This window comes from Eriocheir sinensis, chromosome 14 (genome assembly GCF_024679095.1).
Source record: "Eriocheir sinensis breed Jianghai 21 chromosome 14, ASM2467909v1, whole genome shotgun sequence".
In the NCBI taxonomy this organism is placed as follows: domain Eukaryota; kingdom Metazoa; phylum Arthropoda; class Malacostraca; order Decapoda; family Varunidae; genus Eriocheir; species Eriocheir sinensis.
Genome location: NC_066522.1, coordinates 6,342,653 through 6,366,289, shown reverse-complemented (window position 1 = coordinate 6,366,289; position 23,637 = coordinate 6,342,653). Strand labels below are relative to the sequence as shown.

The following is a 23,637-nucleotide window of genomic DNA, read 5'->3' as shown; positions in this document are numbered from 1 at the left end:
ATTATTATTATTATTATTATTATTATTATTATTATTATTATTATTATTATTATTATTATTATTATCATCATTACTACTACTACTGTTACTACTATTACTACTATCGTTATCATTGTATTGTTGTTATTTTTGTATTTAATAGTGGACAGAGAAAAACAGAGGAAAAACAGGAAAGATAAGAGAGAGAGAGAGAGAGAGAGAGAGAGAGAGAGAGAGAGAGAGAGAGACGTAAGGTAATCCAGGTAACTGAGAAATTACGTAACCCAGAAGGAGCAAATACTATAAGTACCAGTGAAGAGAGAGAAAGACAAACAGTAGTAAACAGAGCGTGTAAGTTAAATGAAGATGAGCACGGAGAGGAGGAGGAGGAGGAAGGAAGGTGGGAAGGGAGGATTGCATGAATGGGGGACACAGAGGAAGGGAGGGAGGGAATGTGGGAAGGAAGGATTGCATAAATGGGAGAGACAGGAAGGGAGGGAGAGAATGTGGGAAGGAAGGATTGCATAAATGGGAGAGACAGGAAGGGAGGGAGAGAATGTGGGAAGGAAGGATTGCATGAATGGGAGAGAAGAGGAAAAGAAGGAAGAAAGGAAGGGAAGGACGGAGATGATGGCATGCAACATAACAACAAGCAGAGGGAAGGAGGGAAGAGACACAGGGAGGGAAGGAAAGGCATATGTCGGAGGAGGAAATGAGGAAAGGGACTGAAAGGGACCGAAAGGGACTGAGGGGTGGGTGGTAGCGAATATAATAGCGTTACAAAATAGTACAGTGCAGTGCTTCACGGAGGACGCGGACCCTGATCTGATTCGTTCCACGGTATAGTAGTGATCCGTGTAGTGACGAAGGGCGGGACTCACACCGTGGCCAGATTATCGTACTCAGAGCATCGTATTTACCGTTTCCTATTATCGTACTCGGAGCATCGTATTTACCGGTTTCTAGCCCGTAACTATTGCCAAGAAACACCAATAATTAACCATTTTTACGATAACTCTATATGAAACAAGTTATTGGGGTGGAGGAGAAAGATTTTGGGTAGGAAATCTGCAAACATACGAGGCTAAGTACGACAATCTGGCAACGTTGGCCGCGGGAGAGAAGGAAGAGGAGGGGGAAATTGGGGGAACGGGGTATAGGAAGGAGTGAAAGGGGTGATATGGAGGGGGGAGTTAAAGAAAAAGGGAGGAGAGAGGAAGGGTATGTAAGGAGAGAAAGGCGTGATAGGTGGGGGGATTTAGAGAGAAAGGGAAGAGAGGGGAAGGGTATGGAAATGAGTGAGGGAGGATATGGGTATGGGAAGGAAAGGGACGGGGATTTGGGGTTGGGAGGGAAGAGGAGGGAAAAGGGTTGAGAAGGAGAGGGAGGGAAATATAAGGGAAGGAAGTTAGAGAGAGGGAGGGGAAGGAATTGAGGAGGAAAGGGAGGGGATTTGGGGATGGGTGGAATGAGGAGGGAAATGGGTTGAGGAGAGGGAAATATAAGGGTGGGAAGTTAGAGATGGAGGGGGACATAGGGGTGGGAAGTTAGAGAGAGGGAGGGGAAGGAGTTGAGGAGGAAAGGGAGGGGGACATAGGGGTGGGAAGAGAGAGACGAAGGGAAAGAGGTTGGAAAAGAGAGGGAGAAGGATCTGGGGGTGGCAGGATAGGGAGAGGGAGGGTAGGTTGATGGGTAAGAGAGGTAGTGGGCAGGAGACAGAGGGGGAGGGAAAGATGGTGGAGTTGAGGGGGGGTAAAGGAGTGAAAGGAAGGAATGGAGAGCAAGGAAGTAAGGGGGGAGAGTGGTGAGGGAGTGGATGGAAGGAATAGAGAGAGAGAAGGGGGGGAGAGGGGTAAGGAAGTGGAGGGGAGGAATGGAGAGCAAAGGAGAGGGGGCTGTTAAGGAGCGTAGGTAGGTAGGGAGGGAGGGATGGGGGGCAAATGTACCAGTGTCCGCCAGGAGAAAGCAAGGAGGAACCGGGCTGCAGTCTCGTGACCTCCGCGGGAAAGCCTGTTTGTTGTGCATTGAAGGCTGACAACAGGTGCGAGTGACCAGCGCCCCCTGCAGCACACCGCCCTCACACCTCGCTCGTCGCAACACAACGGTAGGTTCATGATATATACGGCCATAAATAACAATAACCACCATAATATCAAGTTTATAGGCCCTAAAATCCCTCTCTTTTCCTCTTCCTCATCCTCCACCTTTTCCTCCTCTGCCTCTGCGCATGCGTAGGTGACGACGGAGACGCCGACGTGGGTGCCTCCTTCTCTCAGTCATCGCGCAGACGTGAAAGTAGAAGGATCTTGTGTCTGCTCTTTATTGGTTAGTGTTTTGAATTGTTCATACTTTTTACGTATATGAGTTACATCACAGAGGCGATCACTGGTTCGAATGATAGTTGTATCGCGTTGCTTGTTATTTAGTGACGTAGACAAATAGGCTTGACATTCGTGATACTACAACAGAAGCAATATTGGCATCCTACAACATTAGCATGCGTTTGTACATACGTCTTGATGTATAGATGCCATTAACTGTGTGTGTGTGTGTGTGTGTGTGTGTGTGTGTGTGTGTGTGTACATTAATGATTAGTAGTAGTAACCTTTCCTGACGCTGATAGTGACAAAAAGTGTAGTGAGCTTGTGAATGAAACTGCGTTGGTGTCATTTCCAACGTTAAGATTGACACGTCTAGGTTACGGTGTGCTACTTACGATTGTTTGAACGTGGGCTATTGGCAGTGTTGAAGCTAGCAGTTAGGCTATTTGTAATAAACGTGGGTGTGGGTGGGTGCGGGGGTGGGTGTCTAAACCTCAGAAGAGAGAGAGAGAGAGAGAGAGAGAGAGAGAGAGAGAGAGAGAGAGAGAGAGAGAGAGAATGTTATCTATTTGTGAGTTGTTTTTTCTCATTACTGATGTACCGTCGTAAAAATGGTGCTCGTGTGATGGAATGTGGTAAAAGTAGCTAATCATTATTGTATAGGTTGTTCATGCTTGCTGTTCTTGTTGCTACTTTAGTGCTTCTTCTATTATTATTTTTATTATTATTATTATTATTATCATAACTAATATCCTTCCCTCTTCACAGCACCTCGTGGGACACACACACACACCGCCACAATGCGACTCAGCTTGTTCCTGTCCTCCCTGCTGGTGAGTGTGGAGAGAGAGAGAGAGAGAGAGAGAGAGAGAGAGAGAGAGAGAGAGAGAGAGAGAGAGAGAGAGAGAGAGAGAGAGAGAGAGAGAGAGAGAGACGTTCCACGAGTTTAAGAGAAGTAAATTAGTAGCAGTAGCATTAGTAATTGTAGTTGTTGTAATAGTAGTACCTAGTAAGCTGACTTCCTTGTAGGCACTGAAGCGTTTGACGTGGTGATTACATGCGGTCTTGGTGGTGGTGGTACGTAATGGTGTGTCTGTTACTGTTGGTGGTGGTACTGGTGCTGGTGGGAATGACTCCAGCTGTTGTTGATCCATGGTGTTACATCATGCGGTGTATCGAGGCTTGAGAGCATAATGTCAGTTCGTTACCTCATTTTAACAGGCGGCCTAACTCTGATGAGGCAAGGCGTAGCAAAATATAGCGCGCGTCAAATAACTGTCAGATGATAGAGAGGTGGTTATCATCTCATCTTGGGTGCGAATACGAAAATACTCAGTGGTCAGAAGTGGCTGCCATCATTTTATCTTGCCTACCAGAATCATGAATAGGCATTGGTTATAAGTGGTTATTCTTCTCTCTTCTTGCCTAACAATACCAGGAATACCGAGTGATTGTATTTTTTTTTCTTTTTCTACGTTGATTGCCTATTGCGCCGGTAGGCATCTTCCCGGTGGGGCCTGATGGTCGGCCCAAGGCTTCTTCCAGGTGGGGCCTGATGGTCGGCCCAGCCCGTTCTGGCGCAGGCGAGTGTTTATAGTGGCGCCATCTTGCATTGGCTCGTGCTGCCCCCCGGAACTCGTTCTTGATTCGCTTGGACGGCTTCCTCTAGAGTCCGGGTTGATGGGTGGTCTTCAGGACAGCATGTGGGTAGTTTTAAGCCACTCGGCGGTGACTGAAAAATCCGAGTGGTAGCGTGAGGATTCGAACCCGCGTCGTCCATCACGCGGTGAATGTGGGCCCAGTACGCTACCACCTACGCCACCGCCTATGTGGTTACTATCATTACATCTTGCCTAACAGTATCAAGAATAGGCATTGGTTATAAGTGGTTGTTCCCCTCTCATCTTGCCTAACAATACCAGGAATACCGAGTGATTGTATGTGGTTGCTATCATTATATCTTGCCTAACAGTATCAAGAATAGGCATTGGTTATAAGTGGTTGTTCCCCTCTCATCTTGCCTAACAATACCAGGAATACCGAGTGATTGTATGTGGTTGCTATCATTATATTTTGCCTACCAGAATCATGAAGGTAAATCTTAAGAATCACCACTCCACCCCCTCCACCACCCCAGCCCCCCCAATCCCCCAAGACAAGCCTGGGGAACTGTGGGGAACCGGGGTATTGGGGGGGGGGAGCCCATATCACTGAAAAATGGCCTTCCAAAATTTCCCTAGAAAAATCCCTAAATCAAGAAAAATTCCCTAGTCTCGAAAGTAGGGAAAATCCCTACCGTATACTCACATGCGTGGGCTAATCGCTAACCAAGCATACCATCGCTAACCACCCCAAAACAGCCCTGAGCCATGACTCAAGGTCATCCGGGACTCGGGCTGAACAGGCCCGGGCTATACCCGGCCCTCAGCACGGCAGCCGTTGGGCTACGTGTTCTAAAAAAAAAAATAACCACGCGTGGTGGACCTGGTCTCACATGCGTGGGCTAGTCGCTAACCAAGCATACCATCGCTAACCAAGCGTACCATCGCTAACCAAGCGTACCATCGCTAACCAAGCGTACCATCGCTAACCAAGCATACCAGCGCTAACCAAGCGTACCGTTGCTAACCAAGCGTACCGCCGCTAACCAAACGTTTGTAGAAAAAAAATATATGAAGACCAAGTGATGCTTCATACGGTAGGTAATGAATGCGAACTATTTTGCGGCGGCGGCGTTAGCTCGATTAATCCCTTTAGGGAGCTGTGGTTTTGGTGGTCGTTAGCTCGATTAATCCCTGTAGGGAACAGTGGTTTTGGTGGTGGACGGCCAAATCACTGAAAAATGGGCTTTCAAAATGTCCCTACAAAAATCCCCCAAATCGGGAAAAATCCCTAGTCTCTAAAGAAATGAAATTCCCTAACGTATACTCTTGTAATCTATTCCTGTATAACGTAGCAGCCGCCGCAGCGGGTCTGTTGACGAGTGTAGGGCGTGTACTTGGATGGTCAGCGTAGTTGAACCCCCACCCCACCACCCCAATCGTAGTCGAGCAACTCTTGGGAAATGTCATGTTTCATAATTACATATGGTACAATACTGACGGTTAACCCGTCCACTTCTTGTAAGTTGATGCTAGATAATTTTTACCGAGTAGTTTAAGGTACAAAATAAAACAGATTTGCGACAGCTGTCATCCTGATCGAACTGACGCTCCTGCTGTTAACTGACGCGGGAGTGACCTACCGACTGCTACGTATGACCCTGGCCTCCATTTTACTCAAATTCCACTATAAGTATCGCGCATTGAACAATATCCGTTTGTTTTCTAACACGTGCTTGTCACACCATGTTACACTTGACACGCCCGTGTCTTTGTTGGACCCGGTACTGGGATTGTAATCGGTCCTTTTGTCAACCTACATGCACACCAATAAAGAGGTTAAATACTCAGCTAACACTTACCGAAAGGCAAAGTAGACGGATATTTTGAGGGAGGGAGTGTAGGGTCTTCCATCCATTATGGCGGCTTGAAAACAACTGACTTCAGGAACCCGCCGTTAGGTGCCGCCGCTGATACCCTCGTGTAGTAATATTTTACGAATGTATTAGAAAATACAAATAGCTGCGGCATTAGTTGCTTAAATATAGAGAAAAAAATAACGTAAAACTCTTAAAAGACCGTTTTTTTGTCCGAAATCGTTATAATCCATGCGCATTTTGGATATTACTGACTTAGGAACTACTATGGGTTTCACTGGCCGTGTTACACTGTTTTTCGCAAATAATTCCTAAACAAATTGTCGGATCAGTATGGTATTTCAACACCAAGCCTTTTACACCCCTACATAATTTATGGCCCACATATCATATTGCTATATGCGTTTACGAAGGAGTTTACTCTTGTATATTAAGCCGAAGCCAGGAGGTCACGTCTACACTTTCAGAGGACGCGTCCCCACCACCCTCCCATATTTCCCCCCTCCATCCTCCTTTCGTATCCCTCCCCGTCTCCTCCTTACCCTCCCCTCCCCTCATTACTCAATTTCCTGCCTCTTCCATTATGTTATACCGTTTACTTTATGTACTGTACTTATAGCTACATATGTCATATAGGTATGCATCTAAGTAATGCAGTGTGTGCAACTTTCAGTATTACTTAACATGTAACGTGGGAGTACTGCAAGCTTTCATGGAGGCAAAACGTATATCACGTTGTTCATTACTGTATAACATCATGTTTACGCAAATGCAGTAGGAGGCAAATGTGCTGTACGTAGGTCCTATGGCCAGCCGAATGAACACGCTCTATTTGTATTACCTGTGGCCTTGACTTTCTTGTAATAACTTGTTCTTCTTTAGAACATAGTGTATTTATCACACAACATGGTCAAGTTGACATTATATTATTTTGTTGACTTGTGTCGTTCATAACCACAGGGTTCCATATAAATTGCACAATTGTTCTTCTCTGCATCACTGCATCTTTGTTTATTGATGCCTAATGGTAATAATGGCGTTGTAGCTTTATCAAGTACATTTGAGGCAATAAATATACAAAATATGCTGTGGGATATTATGAAGTTACTGTATGTTATACATTGTATTATTTTTATGAAATGAAAGTATTATGATCGATGGCGAAGAACAAATGCCGTCCTGCATCCACGTGGGCAATGGAGCAACATGCCTGACATCGTTGATGGTTGTTGTGCTTGTGCCTCGGTCCTCAATGCAGGACGTTAAGTCACTTCGTTCACGCCACCCCGGTCGTGGCGTGACATGACGTATCACTCACTGATTTCATGCTATCAGAGTAGGCGGAGCCCACTACTTTTTTAGTAGAGCATCTTAGTAACTACTATCACCGCCCCAGACGCCAAACAAGGTAGCAAAACCATTCTAATATTTACTCCGAATGTATTCCGTACCAATGTACGTGATGGTATGTAGTACCATACCTCCCTATCACGTACACGTGTGCGGGACGGTGATAAAGGGGTTAAGGGAGACGGGGAGGGGGTGGGTGAGGTATAAGGGTAAGGAGGGAATAGTCTGGGGGTTGGTAGGGGTGTAGGCGGGGCTAGACGAGTACCCCACATTCGTTCGAATGTGCATACGACCTTAGTGACCATGCCTGGCTTCGGCTTAATATACAGGAGTAAACTCCTTCGTAAACACATATAGCAATATGCTATGTGGGCCATAAATTATGTAGGGGTGTAAAAGGCTTGGTGTTGAAATACCATACTGATCCGACAATTTGTTTAGGAATTATTTGCGAAAAACAGTGTAACACGGCCAGTGAAACCCATAGTAGTTTGTAGGGTGCATTGCAAGGCAGGTATGAGGCTCAGTCTGTGTATAGAGGCGCTTGTGAAACAATAACAATGGACTTAGAAAATCCAAACCACCTAACTCTATAATTAAAGAGGCTTGCCCCCCTGGCCCCTCCCCAAGGTAAAACGTATACGAAAATGCATTATAATACTAATTCTTTCACGTGCTAAATTACTACGAATATTGGTTTGGAGTGGTTATTCTTAAGTTTTGCCCTGTCATCTTGCCTAACAATACCAGGAATACCGAGTGATTGTATGTGGTTGTTAACATTATATCTTGCCTAACAGTATCAAGAATAGGCATTGGTTATAAGTGGTTGTTCCCCTCTCATCTTGCCTAACAATACCAGGAATACAGAGTGATTGTATGTGGTTGCTATCATTATATCTTGCCTAACAGTATCAAGAATAGGCATTGGTTATAAGTGGCTGTTCCCCTCTCATCTTGCCTAACATTACCAGGAATACCGAGTGGTTGTATGTGGTTGCTATCATTATATCTTGCCTACCATAATCACGAATAGGCATTGGTTATAAGTGGCTGTTCCCCTCTCATCTTGCCTAACAATACCAGGAATACCGAGTGATTGTATGTGGTTGCCATCATTATATCTTGCCTAACAGTATCAAGAATAGGCATTGGTAACAAGTGTCATTGATTCATCTTGCCAAACAATACCAGGAATACCGAGTGATTATAAGTGAATGGTTGCTATCCTTTAATCTTGCCTGACAAACATCAAGAATAACTAGTTGGTCCTAGATGTAAAGATAAGTAATATAAAAGTGAATAAAATGTCCTGGTCTAGGTATCTATAAATGCGTACGTATCTTATTTATTTTTACATATGTTGACAGGATGTTTGAAGAGCTGTCGAGTGTTTCAATAAGAGTTCAAGTGAATTTATGCTCCGAACGGGGAAAGAAGGATGAATAGATGGATTAACGAAAGAATGAGTTTGTTTGTTTTTTACAACAACAAAGACAGCTCAAGGGCACAAAAAAAGGAAACAATAATAAAAAAAAGCCCATTAAAAAGATGAATGACCTGATGAATGTACAGAGGAGTAAAGAAGTTAATAAAGGCCGTTGTGAAGGGCTCTTAGGATGCACGCTCCATTTAAGCCATCCATTAGAAGTGAATGAACGATGATTAAATTTAAACTATAACGAAGCAACGCCCAAAGTGATTAGTTTTAAGACGCGGCTTCAATCGTTCTCGTTCATCTGTACGTGTGTGGTGGTGTTTTGAGCGTGTATGTTTTGTTTGTTTGTTTGTTTGTTTGTTGTGTATGTCTGTGTGTGTGTGTGTGTGTGTGTGTGTGTGGTGGCTGACAGAAGGGACTCGGGTCAGACGTATTGTGTAACTCTCTCTCTCTCTCTCTCTCTCTCTCTCTCTCACACACACACACACACACACACACACACACACACACACACACACACAGAGAGAGAGAGAGAGAGAGAGAGAGAGAGAGAGAGAGAGAGAGAGAGAGAGAGAGAGAGAGAGAGAGAGAGAGAGAGAGAGAGAAGAAAAATGAGTATCGATAAAGATGGGAGAAAGGAGAGAAAATTGACGTCCTATAACTACCTCACCTTCTCCTCCCCCACCCCTCCCCTTCCCCACCCCTCCCCTCCTCCTCCTCCTCCTCCAAGGGGGCGGCATATGGCAGGCCAAAACGGACTCCCAAAACCGCCGCGTCAGCAACATTATTTCCCTCTAAGATTATTGTTCGTCATTGTTATTGTGTTTACATTCACCTCACACGTCACGGACTTTCGCTCGGCTGCAGGAAGACGAGGCGACGGAGGAGACAGACGGGGTGATTGGATTGGAGGAGGTTAAGGAAGAGGAGGAGGAGGGGGAAAGAGAAGGAGAAGGAGGAGGGGGAAGAGAAGGAGAAGGAGGAGGGGGAAGAGGAGGAGGAAGGGGAAAGAGAAGAAGGAGGGGGAGGAGGAGGAGGCGTCAGAGGTGATACTTAGCTCATAATTATATTCGTTAATTTGTTTTGTTTACTGTGTGTGTGTGTGTGTGTGTGTGTGTGTGTGTGTGTGTGTGTGTGTGTGTGTTTAAGTAAAAAATATATCACTAGCTCTGTCTGTCGTTTATCCGTATAGCAGAAAAAAATACTCATGTTTTAGAGGAAATACTACACAGCAGACTGATATAAATAAATGAAGAAGATACTAACGCAAAGTCTAAAGCCATATCAATCGTGTATTTTTGATAATAGAAAAAAATGCAGTGATACTTATTGTAGGAAGGGCTTATGGCTATATTTACACATACAATGATAGAAAGGAATATGAATAAAAAAAAGCACTGAAGTCGTACACTGCAGTAATAACACAAAACCTGCTTGAATATACAATGGGAATGAAAGTGCAAACAGAGACACACGAAGAGAAAGGTCATTTAAAGTTTCATCGAGCGGTGCGCGGCCTGGAAGCATACATTCAGAACAGGAAATACTTAGAAATACAATACTGAAACATGGAAAGCATATCAAGAGGGTAAATAGAAAGAGACTAATGCTATGGTCTCAGACAGGCGGGCGGCGACTTAAAGGCATACATTGAAAACAGGAAATGCTGACAAATACAAGAGTGGAGCAATGATAGTATGCGTGAAGAGAAAAAGGGAGGAAGGAAATAAGTATGAGTTGAAGTGTTAGCAGCAGTAGTCGGGGGGAAGGGAGTGGATGTCAGGGTGAAGGGTGAGGGGGGACAAAAAGAATGGAGTGAAAAGTGGACGAGTTTTAGCATTACCAGCAGCCGGGGGGAAGGGTGTGGAAGGTGAGTGGATGTCAGGGTGAAGGGGTGGAAGAAGGGCGTGTGTAGCGGAAATCCTCGTGTGTGTGTGTGTGTGTGTGTGTGTGTGTGTGTGTGTGTGTGTGTGTGTGTGTGTGTGTGTGTGTGTGTGTGTGTGTGTGTGTGTGTACTGAACCTTCATTGTGGTCGTTATTAAAAGAAAATACAGATCTCCGTTTTTTTTTTTTTTGAGAAAGCACACTTGAGAGGTAAAAAAAAATGTCTTTAAACAGTAGTGTGACGAAATACGAGACTTGAATGAAAGGTGTGCGTTATGAGCCAAACAGAAGAAGAAGAAGAAGAAGATGAAGACAAGAAGTAAAAGGATTAGTAATTTGAAGAACAACAATAACAAGGAGAAGATGAAGATTAGCAATAAGAGGAACGAAAACAAGAAGAAGAAGATTATTTATAAGAAGAACGATAACAAGAAGTGATATGCTAAATACTACTACTACTACTACTACTACTACTACTACCATTACCACCATTACCACCACCACCACTACCACCACCACCACGGCACCAAAAAGCCCCTTATCATTCACTTTCTCGCCCTGAAACCTTCCTACCATACACACACACACACACACACACACACACACACACACACACACACACACACTTTCTAAATCGAGGCTCAGTTTCCAGCTCCCATCAACTATATTCGGGGCAAGATCGGTTTTATAGATAGCTGACCACCGCCACCTCGGGGAGAGAGATAAAGAAAGGAAGAAGTTTACTTTCTCCTCTTTAGCGCTAATTAGTCTTGTTCGATTTTTGTTTTTGTTGTTGTTAATGATGATGACGTAGTTATTTTTTTCTTTTCTTTTTAGTTTGGTCTCTGGCACTAATCAACCTTGGCCGTTTTCTTTATTTGTTGTTAATGATGTATTTTTTTTTCTTCAGTTTCGTTTCTTTAGCTTGTTTCCCTTCTCATTTTCTCTTTCTTCAGATTTTTCCTTTTTCTTTTTTTTTTTTTTTTTTTTACCTCTATCTATAAATATCTATCCATCTGCCTTTCTTTTTTGGTCTCGTTATCAAATGGAGGTGAACAAAAAGCTTGAGATTTTTTTTTTATAACAGCAAAAAGGTTTTGAGAGTAAAAACAAAACTCAGGAGTAAGTGGTATTAGTAGTGGTGGTGACAGCTGTATTATTATTATTATTATTATTATTATTATTATTAGTAGTAGTAGTAGTAGTAGTAGTAGTAGTAGCAGTAGTAGTGCAAATAGCCGTAGCAGCAATTGTAGTTGTTTTTTCCTCTTGTGACTAGTTACATTGACATCAGAGAGAGAGAGAGAGAGAGAGAGAGAGAGAGAGAGAGAGAGAGAGAGAGAGAGAGAGAGAGAGAGAGAGAGAGAGAGAGAGAGAGAGAGAGAGAGAGAGAGAGAGAGAGAGAGAGAGAGAGAGAGAGAGAGAGAGAGAGAGAGAGAGAGAGATACACACAAGCTCCGAAAAACCCGCTTTGGGGCCCCAGAGAGAAAATAGACATTCTTTCGCCCTTTTTTCGTTCACTCCTGTTTTTATGGCACGTTTTTGTTTCACTTTCTAATGTTCTCGTTTTGTGGGTGAATATAATAGTTTTAAGAAGTTTACGGTTGAGGGATCGTAAAGATTTTTGGATTTTTATTTTTGTTTGGTTTTGTTTTACGTGTCATTGTTTTCGTTTTTATTTAATTGTCACGGCTTCTGTTGCTGCTATTGTTGCTGTTGTTGTTTGTTGTTGTTGTAATTGCAATGGCACTTTTTTTTTTAGTTACATCTTTTTTTGTTGTTGTTTTTATTGTAGTAGTATTTGTCTTCTTAACATTTTTGGTTGATATTGTTGTTGTTAATATTGTTGGCTTTTGTTGTTGTTGTTGTTGCAGATGGCGAAGGACGAATTAACAGCCACGTGTAACTTAAAGCAATCGAGCTATGAATTAAAAAAAAAAAAAAAAGGAAAGGTGGGATGATTTCGTTCTTGACTCACCCACCAGACATCTGTCGTATATATAATTATTTATTGGTGATAGCCTTCTGTACTCTTTTTATTTATTCTTTATATTAGGGATGCACCGGAACCAGTATATCAAGTTCCGGCCGGAACCGGAACTGGCCGGAACTTTTTAAAAGTTCCGGCCGGAACCGGACCTAAAAAACATATTCAATACTAAAATAAATGGTAATATATATATATATATATATATATATATATATATATATATATATATATATATATATATATATATATATATATATATATATATCATAAGGTTTATTTACCTTGTGGCGAGTGTAAGAGAGGAGGAGAGAGAGAGAGAGAGAGAGAGAGAGAGAGAGAGAGAGAGAGAGAGAGAGAGAGAGAGAGAGAGAGAGAGAGAGAGAGAGAGAGAGAGAGAAAATATATTTTGTTTATCAATTTTTTTTTAATTTTTTTTTATTTTTTTTTTATAGAAGCCAAAGGAACTCTCTTGGCCACCCTCTTAAGTCTTAACATCCCTCTTATCATAGTCAACCCGTACCAGACGCGTTAACAACTACACACTATTACTAACCACCTCATATTTTCTTAATAGAATTATGTAAATGAAAAGTTGAACAATATCAAGATTAGCAAGATTAGAAATAAATGCAAATAGTTAAGAGTTGAGAATGTAAGCCTTATGACAACTGCTTAGATGAAAAATAAAAGTTCCGGTTCCGGCCGGTTATTTCATGATAGTTCCGGCCGGAACCGGAACTTGATAAAATTTGAGGTGCACCTCTAGTTTATATGTATATTTTGGGGGTTACTTCCACATGTCTTCCTTTCTAATATTTTCTTGCTTGTTTGTTTTTTTCGTAAATTAGTCAACCCGTATTTTGTGAGCGATCCGCTTAGTTACTCGATTATTCAACCAGTCAGTCAGTCAGTCACACACGCACTTCCCTGTGGTCGAACGCACGCACATACTCACGCATGCACGCACTCAGTCACTCATTCACGCACGCTTGCACTCAGTATCTAACTCTTACTCATTCGCTCACACACTCTCACATTCGCTTATTCTGGTGATTTAACCTTAAATACATTGACTCTCTCTCTCTCTCTCTCTCTCTCTCTCTCACTTTCAAATCGAGGCTTCAGGTGTGTTTCAATCGAGCTATTTCCGTATTCGAACCTTACGACTCGAACACGCATATCAGAGAGAGAGAGAGAGAGAGAGAGAGAGAGAGAGAGAGAGAGAGAGAGAATATTCATCGCATACCTTACTTGTTACTGAGGATGACTATTAATTTTCTTTCTTTCTCCCTCCTCCTCCTCCTCCTCCTCCTCCTCCTCCTCCTCCTCCTCCTCCTCCTTTCCCTCTTATTCTGTTGATGGTACTAAAAAGAAAGTTCATACCCCGCGCACACACACACACACACACACACACACACACACACATCCGCATAATAAAGGGAAAGTAAGTCAGGTATGAAGGAAGAAGAAAGGATATTGCAAGATTTAATAATTGACTTAAGAGAATCCTGGTGGGCATGGCTCATTGGAATGCGCAGAGAAAGTGAGAAAGTGAGAGAGAGAGAGAGAGAGAGAGAGAGAGAGAGAGAGAGAGAGAGAGAGAGAGAGAGAGAGAGAGAGAGAGAGAGAGAGAGAGAGAGAGAGAGAATTTACATAGATATTCAGACCACATAGATCCTCTGGTCCAGACTAGGTGGTGTGTTCTTAAACCTAAGTGAAATATTAAATCATATGTCACCAAGACTTTGCATTTCTACTTAAGTAAACATAAGTTAATGGAAGTGTCGGTCGAGCTTGTTTTTAAGCGAGTCGGTCGCACTGCACCGGACCACTGGAGGTGAAGCTCTTGCTCCATTCTCGCGCCACAACGCTGGTGAATGAAAATTTGGAGAAGTCTCAATTTATTTGTTTTCAATTAAGTTTTGTGCCATTATTTCCCGTGCGAACGTGTCATCGATCAAAACAATTAGAGAGAGAGAGAGAGAGAGAGAGAGAGAGAGAGAGAGAGAGGTTATATCTGTACCACGGATAAGCTTTCATCTTTTCACTTTTGTAACTGTTTCACCATCGCCATCATCATCACCGCCACCACCACCACCACTACGATTGACACAGATTTCCACTCATCATAAGGGAGGAGGCGAGGCGTGTTCCCCTTCGTTTAATAACGTGTTTTTTTTCTTATTATTTTTTGTCAGCCATATACGTCTCTCTCTCGCTCTCGCTCTCTCTCTCTGTGTGTGTGTCGTCGTCGTCGTCGTCGTCGTCGTCGTCGTCGATCTGCCTGTATCTGTAGAAAGTTCATAAGTCTTGTATCTCTGTTGGGGAGGCGGTGGTTGAGTGGTTAACGTGCGGGCGCTGCGTCCAGCAGGACTCGGGTCCGCGTCCCGCCCGCCGGCATGAGTTGGAATTTTTCAGTCATCGCTGAGTGCCCTATGATGACACAAGTGCTGTCCTGAAGACAACTTATAAACCAGGACGCTAGATTGGCTCTCTAAAAGAGAGGGTCAAGGATGAGCTCGGGGGGGGGGGGGGGCAGCATGAACCATGCAAGATGGCGCCACTGTAAACACTCGCCTGCGCCATTATGAGCTGGGGCCGACCACCAGGCCCCACCAAGAAAGCCTACCGGTGCCACAGGCAAAAACGTAAAAATGATAAAAATAAAAATAAAAACATGACTGTGAAAGATGAGTATCGAGGCCATATGCATCTAAAACGTGTGTTTGTGTGACTTTATCTTGGTATAAAATCTGTGTAGGCTCTTTTAAACCCACCCACGCACACCCACAGGTGACAGCAGTATCGGCAGGTGTTACCCGAAACCCCACCACCACCACCACCACCACCACCACCCCAACCACCGACACCATCACCACTGCCACTGCAACCAACACCACCGCGGCAGCAACGGAGGAGGTGAAGAAGAGGGAGGAGGAGGCGGCTGAGAAGGAAGAGGAGGAGGAGGAGAGGCGTGTGGGGGTGAATGGGTGGCTGGCTGCCCCCACCCAGTCCCCCTCCACCAGTACTCAGGCCCCGCCCAAGCAAGGTGTGTGTTATATGATCTGTAAGCTTATATATTAGAACTGTATTTCTTCTTCTCCTTCTTCTTCTTGTTTTTCTCGTTGTTTCTCTTGTTATTGTTATGCTTCTTGTTCTTCTATTTTTTGTTCTTAGTTGTTGTTCTCCCTCTTCTTCATCTTGTTCTTCCTCCTCTTCCCCTTCTTTCTCTTGTTCATCTTTCATTGTTCTTCTTCTTTGCCAGACTCTCCTTCCTTTCCTTCCTATCCATCTCCTATTTACTCCTTCTCCATCCTTCTCCTTCCCTTTCTCTCCTTTCACTTCCTTCCTCTTTCCTTTTCTTCCCCTCTGAAAACCGTATGAATGTTTTGTGTCCTCCTTACCTTTCCCTTTCTTCCTTCTTCCCATCCTTCTCATGCCATTCGTTCCTCTCCTGTTCTTTCCATATCCTTTCTACCCTTCCCTAAGTTTCTGTCCGTTATAGAAAAGTTAAACCAACGATCACATTCACTGTTGACTTAAATTTTATATATACTAATGCGACTTAACACTCTTCTAAACACATCCATCTGCATTTTATTATGTTTTACTGTGTTCTTGTTTTGTTATTTCATTGTTCTTTTGTTTCTTATCACTAGTATTATTTTTGTTTTTATTATTGTTTCACATGTAATTATGTATAGTTATCGTTGCTTGATTTCACTCTTGTCTGTTATTTAGCGCTTCCGTTCTCGTGGTAACAGAAGTAGCGATGGGGGGCTGATCTTCCTCCTTGTCGATATCGAGTATCACTTTCTCCCTCATCACCATTTCTCTTTTCAACCTGTTCATTTCACTTTCTCCATCCTGTTTTCCATCCTTTTTCCCCGATTTTCTCTTACTCTTGTTTCCTTTCTCTGCCTTTGTTTCTCCTCCTCCTTTCTCTGTCTTTTTTTCTCTTGATTTTATATTGCTTTATTTTTTTCCTAGTGTTTTTTTTTTCTTCCTTTCTCTCTGCCTTTCTTTTCTGTCATTATATTTGTTTACTTTTTCGTCTGCTTTTTTCTCCATTTTTTTCCCTTTCCTCCCTTCTTTCTTACTCCCTTCTTACCTCCACCTTTATATAATATATATTTATTTATTTAATTTATGATCTTTGGTCTTCTTCCCTATTTACTCTTTCCTCCTTTCCTCCTTTCCTTCATATTCCTATTCATCTTCCGCATACTCCTCTTCCTCCTCGCCCTCCTCCTCCTTCCCCGACCTAATATATTTCTTCTTCTTCATTTACTACTACTGCTGCTACTACTTCTACTTCTACTACTACTACTATTACTACTACTAATGATAATAATAATAATAACAACTACCACAACCCCTCATTAGATCTACAACAACCACCCTCCCTCCGTCGCTCCCTCCCCTTATCACCACCAACCTTTTCATTTTATCACCACCCCCTTCTTCACCACCCCCTTCTTCACCACCCCCTTCTTCACAGACAAGCCCGGCATCTGTGAGTCTCCCAAGGGCTTCGGCATCAAGTGCATGACGCGCATGGACCAGTGCCAGGACGACCACACCTGCCCCGGGGGCACCAAGTGCTGCCTGGTGGGGGAGTGCGGCCTCCTCTGCGTCAAGCCCAAGCGTGAGTATTAAGCGTCAAAACTAGACTCGTTGGTTTGCTTGAGTCGCCCCTTGGAAATATTTTGGTGTAGTCTCCCTTAAAATTAGAAGTTTATTTCCTCTTTTTTTCAAGGATAAGTTTCGTTATTATTTTACGAGCTCTTTCATAGTTTTATTAAAGTTTGTTTTAATGCTGTACTGATTTAACATATGTATATACCATTTATGCATCTCTTAACCATACTTTCAAATAGTACTCATTGTTTTTAATCGTACCAAATCCATTTTTATTCAGATATAAGTATTTTTGTTCTAAGTTTTAAGTACCTACTTTATTTTTACCTTTCCTTCCCTTCTTATAATACTGTTTCTTCTTCTGCTACTTACCTCAGTTTGAGTTTGAAATAATACTTGCCCGTGACTAACCCAGCATCGCCTTGTTCCTTCCCTCGTAGGTAAATCCGTAGGTAAAGACTAACCCCATACTGAGTGCTGTGTCTTGCTGCTTACCGCGTGCTGGGGTGCTGCTGCTGAATGTTGCGCTGGCTGAGCTCATTGATGGGGTGCTGTACATGTATATCTAGAGTGCTGGGTTCCTTTTAAGGCTGATCTGCTGTGTATTGTGGGTAAACTGTGCATTGGTAACTCTGTCTGAAGTTCTAATTGTTATATGCTGTTCTGTGTTGGTTCTCTGTGGTTGTTGAGGGCATGCATGAAGTGGTGTATCCATTCTTAAAGTGTTAGAGATATGCGTGCAGTTGTGATGTTGATGATGGTGGTGGTGAATGAGGGCGTACTGAGAACGGTTTAATTGATGTGTGGTGTGATCATGGTTTACCTCACCGGTTTTTAAATATGGGATCGATGTGTTAACTGGGGAACATGGATTTGGGTAACGGGTTCATTTGGGCTGTTTTCTCTGGTTATGTAAAGGTTCTGATGACTGATTAATATATATTGTCTTAACTGGTTGTGTGGTCAGTTTCATCGCTTTTTTTTCTCTCTGGCTACACTGTACACGCTCGCATGGTTCTTTTGGTTCTGGTAGTTTGTTTTGATTGCCCCTACAGCCCGATTATCTCTCCCCCCTTCCCTTCCATCCCTCTCCCTTCTTTGCCATTCTCCTCTTTCTCTTCCCTTCTTTGCCATTTTCCTCTTTCTCTTCCCTTCTTTGCCACTCTCCTCTTTCTCTTCCCTTCTTTGCCATTTTCCTCTTTCTCTTCCCTTCTTTGCCATTTTCCTCTTTCTCTTCCCTTCTTTGCCATTTTCCTCTTTCTCTTCCCTTCTTTGCCATTTTCCTCTTTCTCTTCCCTTCTTTGCCATTTTCCTCTTTCTCTTCCTTCTTTGCCATTTTCTCTTTCTCTTCCCATCTTTGCCATTTTCCTCTTCTCTTCCCTTCTTTGTCATTTTCTCTTTCTCTTCCTTCTTTGCCATTTTCCTCTTTCTTTTCCCTTCTTTGTCATTTTTCTTTCTTCCCTTCTTTGCCATTTTCCTCTTTCTCTTCCCTTCTTTGTCATTTTTCTCTTTCTCTTCCCTTCTTTGCCATTTTCCTCTTTCTCTTCCCTTCTTTGTCATTTTTCTCTTTCTCTTCCCTTCTTTGCCATTTTCCTCTTTCTCTTCCCTTCTTTGCCATTTTCCTCTTTCTCTTCCCTTCTTTGCCATTTTCCTCTTTCTCTTCCCTTCTTTGCCATTTTTCTCTTTCTCTTCCCATCTTTGCCATTTTCCTCTTTCTCTTCCCTTCTTTGTCATTTTTCTCTCTCTTCCCTTCTTTGCCATTTTTCTCTTTCTCTTCCCTTCTTTGCCATTTTCCTCTTTCTCTTACCTTCTTTGCCATTTTCTCTTCCTCTTCCTCTTTGCCATTTCTTTCTTCCTTCTTTGTCATTTTTCTCTTTCTCTTCCCTTCTTTGCCATTTTTCTCTTTCTCTTCCCTTCTTTGCCATTTTCCTCTTTCTCTTCCCTTCTTTGCCATTTTTCTCTTTCTCTTCCCTTCTTTTGATTCCTCTCTCCCTGTAATGGTATCTTGACTGCATTTGGTTTAGTCTTCCGCTTCTGATTCTTGCTCGTCCTTTTTTTTCATCATCCTCTTCCTCCTACTCATTTTTTCTGCTTTTTCGTCTTTCTCTTCCCCGTCCACTTCCTCCTTCCCATCTTAATATTTTTCTTTCTCTTTCTGTGCTTCATCCTCATACTTCTTCGTCTTCTTTTTCTTCTTTTTCCTTCATCCTCTTTTTCCTTCTTCTTCTTTTTTCTTTCTTCCTCTTTTCCTTCTTCCTCTTTTCCTTCTTCATTTTTTTCCTTCTTCCTCTTTTTGCTTCTCTTTTTCTTTCTCTTTTTTCTTTTTCTTTCTTTTTCCTTCCTCTTTTTCCTTCTTCCTCTTTTTCCTTCTTCCTTCTTTCTCTTTTTCCTTCTTTCTCTATTTTTTCCTCCTATTTCTTCTTCCTGCACATGTCATTGATGGTTGCTATGCTTCGATAATTATTGTGTTTTGGTATCTACGCTGCTTGCTGGTAGATGCATTTGGTTTTGCATTGTCCCCTGCTTTTTATTAACTTATTTATCCATTATTTATTTATCCTATTTATTTTGTTCTTATTTGCATATTTTATTTATTTTCTCATTGCTCGTAGTGGTGTCTTGAAGCTAACGGGATTATGTGGATTTTCAAAGTTATCATCGTCAGTGGTGTCCATGTCTGGTATTGTTCTGTTGTCCTTATACTCCAACTTCATTTCTCGCTTCTCTCTTGCACTTTCACGGTTATACTTTCCCTCAACAACACTGACCAACATGATACACACCAAACATTTAAAGGGCCGTATTGCTAAACATTTCGTCACCCAAGTTCACATATTTGACAAGACTTTCGTGGGAGTTTGGGGTTTTTCCAGGATTTAGTTTTATGGCCCTGGTGGTGGTTTGATCCTTCTTATGTACCGTGAACCTAAAGAGACACACATTAGAATCTGATTGACCCCCTCTTTGACCTTTAGAAATAGCTGATGTGAAAAGCGAAATTGTCTTATAATACCGACCTTATTAGACTCATTGATGCACCCCAGCTCGTGACTGTGGCCCCTGTTCTCATACGTTCCGGTTCTCACAACAAATCTTTCCAAATGTCACAAAGAGTAGTCGAGTTCTCATGAGTGTTCTTCACATTCATGGTGTAGAAGGCATGTCAAACCTTGTGTCAGACTACCACAAGGCTCATAAAACCGGCCTTGCAAATACCCTCAACCACTACGACAGCTTGATCAAATGTGGGTGTGTGAGCCCCGAAATGTTTGAGAATAGGGGCATGTGCCTGCAAACTAACCCAACTACCCTAACTTTAATGTGCCTTCAAACTAACCTAACTCTAATGTGCCTGCAAACTATCCTAACTACCCTAACTCTAATGTGCCTTCAAACTAACCTAACTAATGTGCCTGCAAACTAATCTAACTACTTACTGTGTCTAGAGACTAACCTAGCTCTTTACTGTGCTGCAAACCTAGCCTGTGCCTGCAAACTAATGCTATTTGTTCCTTCTGCTGCTGCTGCTCTCAATACCCTCTTCTGGTTGCCTATCCATTATCGTGTATTTTTTCACTTTTTGCTTGCTAGGATTGTGCTTATCTGCCTATTTTTTGCGGGTCAAGATGATGACTGGGAGGCCACTGAAATATGCTCATGCTTGCGAAAGAATTGATAAGCATGATACTAAACTAGCTGCTTACTTGCTTACGCTGTGCTGCGCTGAGTGTCGTTGAGAGTGGTATATAGCTAGGCCTACTTGTTCCTGCATGGAATAGAGGAGGAGGAGAAGTGGTTACCTGCTTGCCTGGGAGCATGGTTCTTTACCCTCTGCTTGGTTGCCTGGACATATAATTACCTGGTTGTTACTTCTCGGCATATTTCTGTTTTCCGTTGGCTTAACAAAAGATGCGACTGGTTACCAATTTACCTGCGTATGCGGTTTCTTACCACCTGCTTGGTTACCTGAAACTCTAAGAAGTTACCTGGACTGACTACTTTTCTGCTTGCCTCTGCTTTCCGCTAACCTCAATAAAAGATATCAACTTATCGAGCCTTCGCTCCTTCGCTTCCACCAGCAACCTCTACTGACACTGCCAAGGTGGTCACGAAGGAGGGGACGAAGAAGAACAAGAAGGAAGGAGCTAAAGAAGGGAACAAGCAGGAAGCAAAGCAAGAGGAGGAGGAGGAGGCTGTAGTCAAGGTTAAGGAAAATGGGGAGAGCAAGCAACAAGAGACGAAAGAGAAGGAGAAGCAAGGAACGGAGGAGGAAGTAGCTGCAGAGGATCAAGGAAGTGAGGACCAAGCCACCCCTAAAACACCAACACAGAGAACGGTATCAGAGAAGGAAGAAAACGCAACCTCTGCAACGCCAACTGAAGACAGCGCATAAGACACTATTTAGAGGCGTGTGGAGAAGGTGCGTGAGGGACAGAGCCATTTTTTTTTCTTTTGCTGGGAAAGACAGACTGCACACCGCAGAAAGAACAAGAAACAAGTGCAGGGGAATGTGTAGCCTGCCTTCCCTTGTGCAAACTAGAAAAAAATGGCTTTATCCCTCCTTCTTCTATCTTCTTTTTCTTCCTCTTCCATCTTCTCGGGCGCCTCACTTTTCCCCTCTCTGTCGCGTTCGCCATTCTCGTTCTTCGCCAAGGTTGTTCGATTCGCTTCTGTTGACTGGAAGCGTTGAAGCTCTCACTCCGTCTCCGTGAAGGTGTATGATATTATGTACGATGTCTATAATGCTTTAATTTTTTACATATTTTTTTTGCTTCTACTTTTGTTGTTAATATTATTCAGGCCTTATTTCTCCTGGCCACGCTGTCCTGTGCAGTGTATCGTCTATTTTCCGTTGTTTGGTCGTTAGTTTCTGTGTGTGTTTACCGCCTTCACGCCTGTCTTGACTTGGTGGTCAGTAGATCGAGTGTGTGTGTGTGTGTGTGTGTTGTAGTTTTGTTGTTAGTGTTGTTGACAGTGTATGTGCGTTTTGTATGGCTGACGCTGCCCTCAATAAAGCCTTCAGGATTTTATTTACTCATTTATTTATGTTTACTGTAAAGGAGACAGTTCAAGGCCAAAGCAATACCTATAAAAAACTATAAACTGCGCACACAATTGCAGGATGAAAAAAGTTTTAAAAGTTATCAATTTTGGTTGGAGAGCTGTCTTCATTCTCTCTTCTTGAATGCATTCAAGTCTTAGGAATAAGGATGTACATTCGAAGGTAGGCTGATCCAGTGTTTACCCGTGACAGGGATGAATAGGTTGAAAAAAATCAGTTAATTCCTGCAATAAGAGGTTGGACAGCATAAGGATGAGCTAGAATACAAAGTTGTGTGCGGTGAGGTCGTGGGAGTGGTAGAGGCGTGCAGTTATAAATAAGTTCAGAAGTACTCTTGGGAAATTTAAGGATATGGGAAGGATTCCAGTCATGTGTGGTGTTGTGCCAGAGAGGGGATAGGTGAGAGATGGCTCTCCAGAACCTTATCAGTGAACAGCAGGCTGGCTGCTCACGTGTGCGTAATGAACGGCTTTTTGTAGTTAACTGGGACCTCTTCTGCGACAAAGTCACCTTGTATGCCAGAGATGGAGTGCACATGTCACTCGAGAGGGTTCCCGTTGATTTGATCGATCACTTAGTATCCTGCAGGATTTTTTTAGGATAGGCGACGGAGGAAACATGCGTCGACTCAGAATCAGATTGGGTGGACGTCCATTAAGGAAAAGGCAAACGAACTCTTGGGATTATATACTGGCCTCCTAGCCTTAGCAGTCAAGACACGGGCATATTACTACAAGAAATTGGCAGCCAGAGCAGGAGTAAAATTATATGCATAATTGGGGATTTCAACAATAGAAATATAGATTGGGATGACGAAGTGGGTGACCTAAAGTCAGAGGATTTTGTTTGTGTTACAAGGTAATTTTTCTCAAGCCGGTAGTTACTGGACCTACCAAAGCTAACATTTTAGACTTAGTTCTAACTAACAATGATAATATGAGAAGTGCTGTGGAGGTGGGGGGAGAGCTGGACTGTAGTGACCGCAGGGAGATTTGGTTTAACTTGGATTGGGCGGTGACCCTTGAGCTCAATTCCGTGCTCGTGCCACATTTCAGAAGACCTAATTACAAGGGGGTTAGAAGGCACCTTGAGGAAGTGAACTGGGTGTTAGGTGAGGGCCAGAACTCATGGTTGGAACCCGATGCCCAGGGAAGCCATGTAGAAAGGACCTCCAATAATTTACTTAGAGTAATAGTAGAGGGGCGAGGCAGAACATCCCTTATCAAGGATTTAGAAAGGAAAATAATGAACCCAAGTGATGACTCGTAGGCTCAATCACGAGATGGGCTTAAAGAGAGGAATTTATAGGGAAATTACAGAAAGGTAAAACACACCTCTGGGGTAGGTATGTTGAAATAGCCAGATCGGTAAAAAGGAAGACCTGCTTACCAAAAAGGAGTTTTGAGATTAGGATAGCCAAGGGATCCTTTAAAAGTTGTAAAACGAAAACAAAGTAGAGAAGTGGACCGTTGAAAACAGACACAGGTGAGCTCA

General features: G+C 42.9%; 1 protein-coding gene across 2 annotated transcripts; it reads left to right on the top strand.

Moving 5' to 3' along the window:
* Nucleotides 1-1,921: 1,921 nt before the first annotated feature.
* Nucleotides 1,922-22,111, top strand: LOC126998368 (uncharacterized protein DDB_G0290587-like). Of its 2 annotated transcripts, XM_050859903.1 has the most exons (6): nucleotides 1,922-2,083; nucleotides 2,215-2,304; nucleotides 3,069-3,133; nucleotides 15,234-15,489; nucleotides 16,942-17,088; nucleotides 21,161-22,111. In XM_050859903.1, exons 3-6 carry the CDS (start codon nucleotides 3,101-3,103, stop codon nucleotides 21,472-21,474), a joined length of 750 nt encoding a protein of 249 aa, XP_050715860.1. In that variant the 5' UTR covers nucleotides 1,922-2,083; nucleotides 2,215-2,304; nucleotides 3,069-3,100; the 3' UTR covers nucleotides 21,475-22,111. The 2 variants fall into 2 exon arrangements, with proteins under 2 accessions (XP_050715860.1, XP_050715862.1); XM_050859905.1 differs by lacking the exon at nucleotides 2,215-2,304 and having other exon boundaries at nucleotides 1,935-2,083.
* The last annotated feature ends 1,526 nt before the right edge of the window (nucleotides 22,112-23,637 follow it).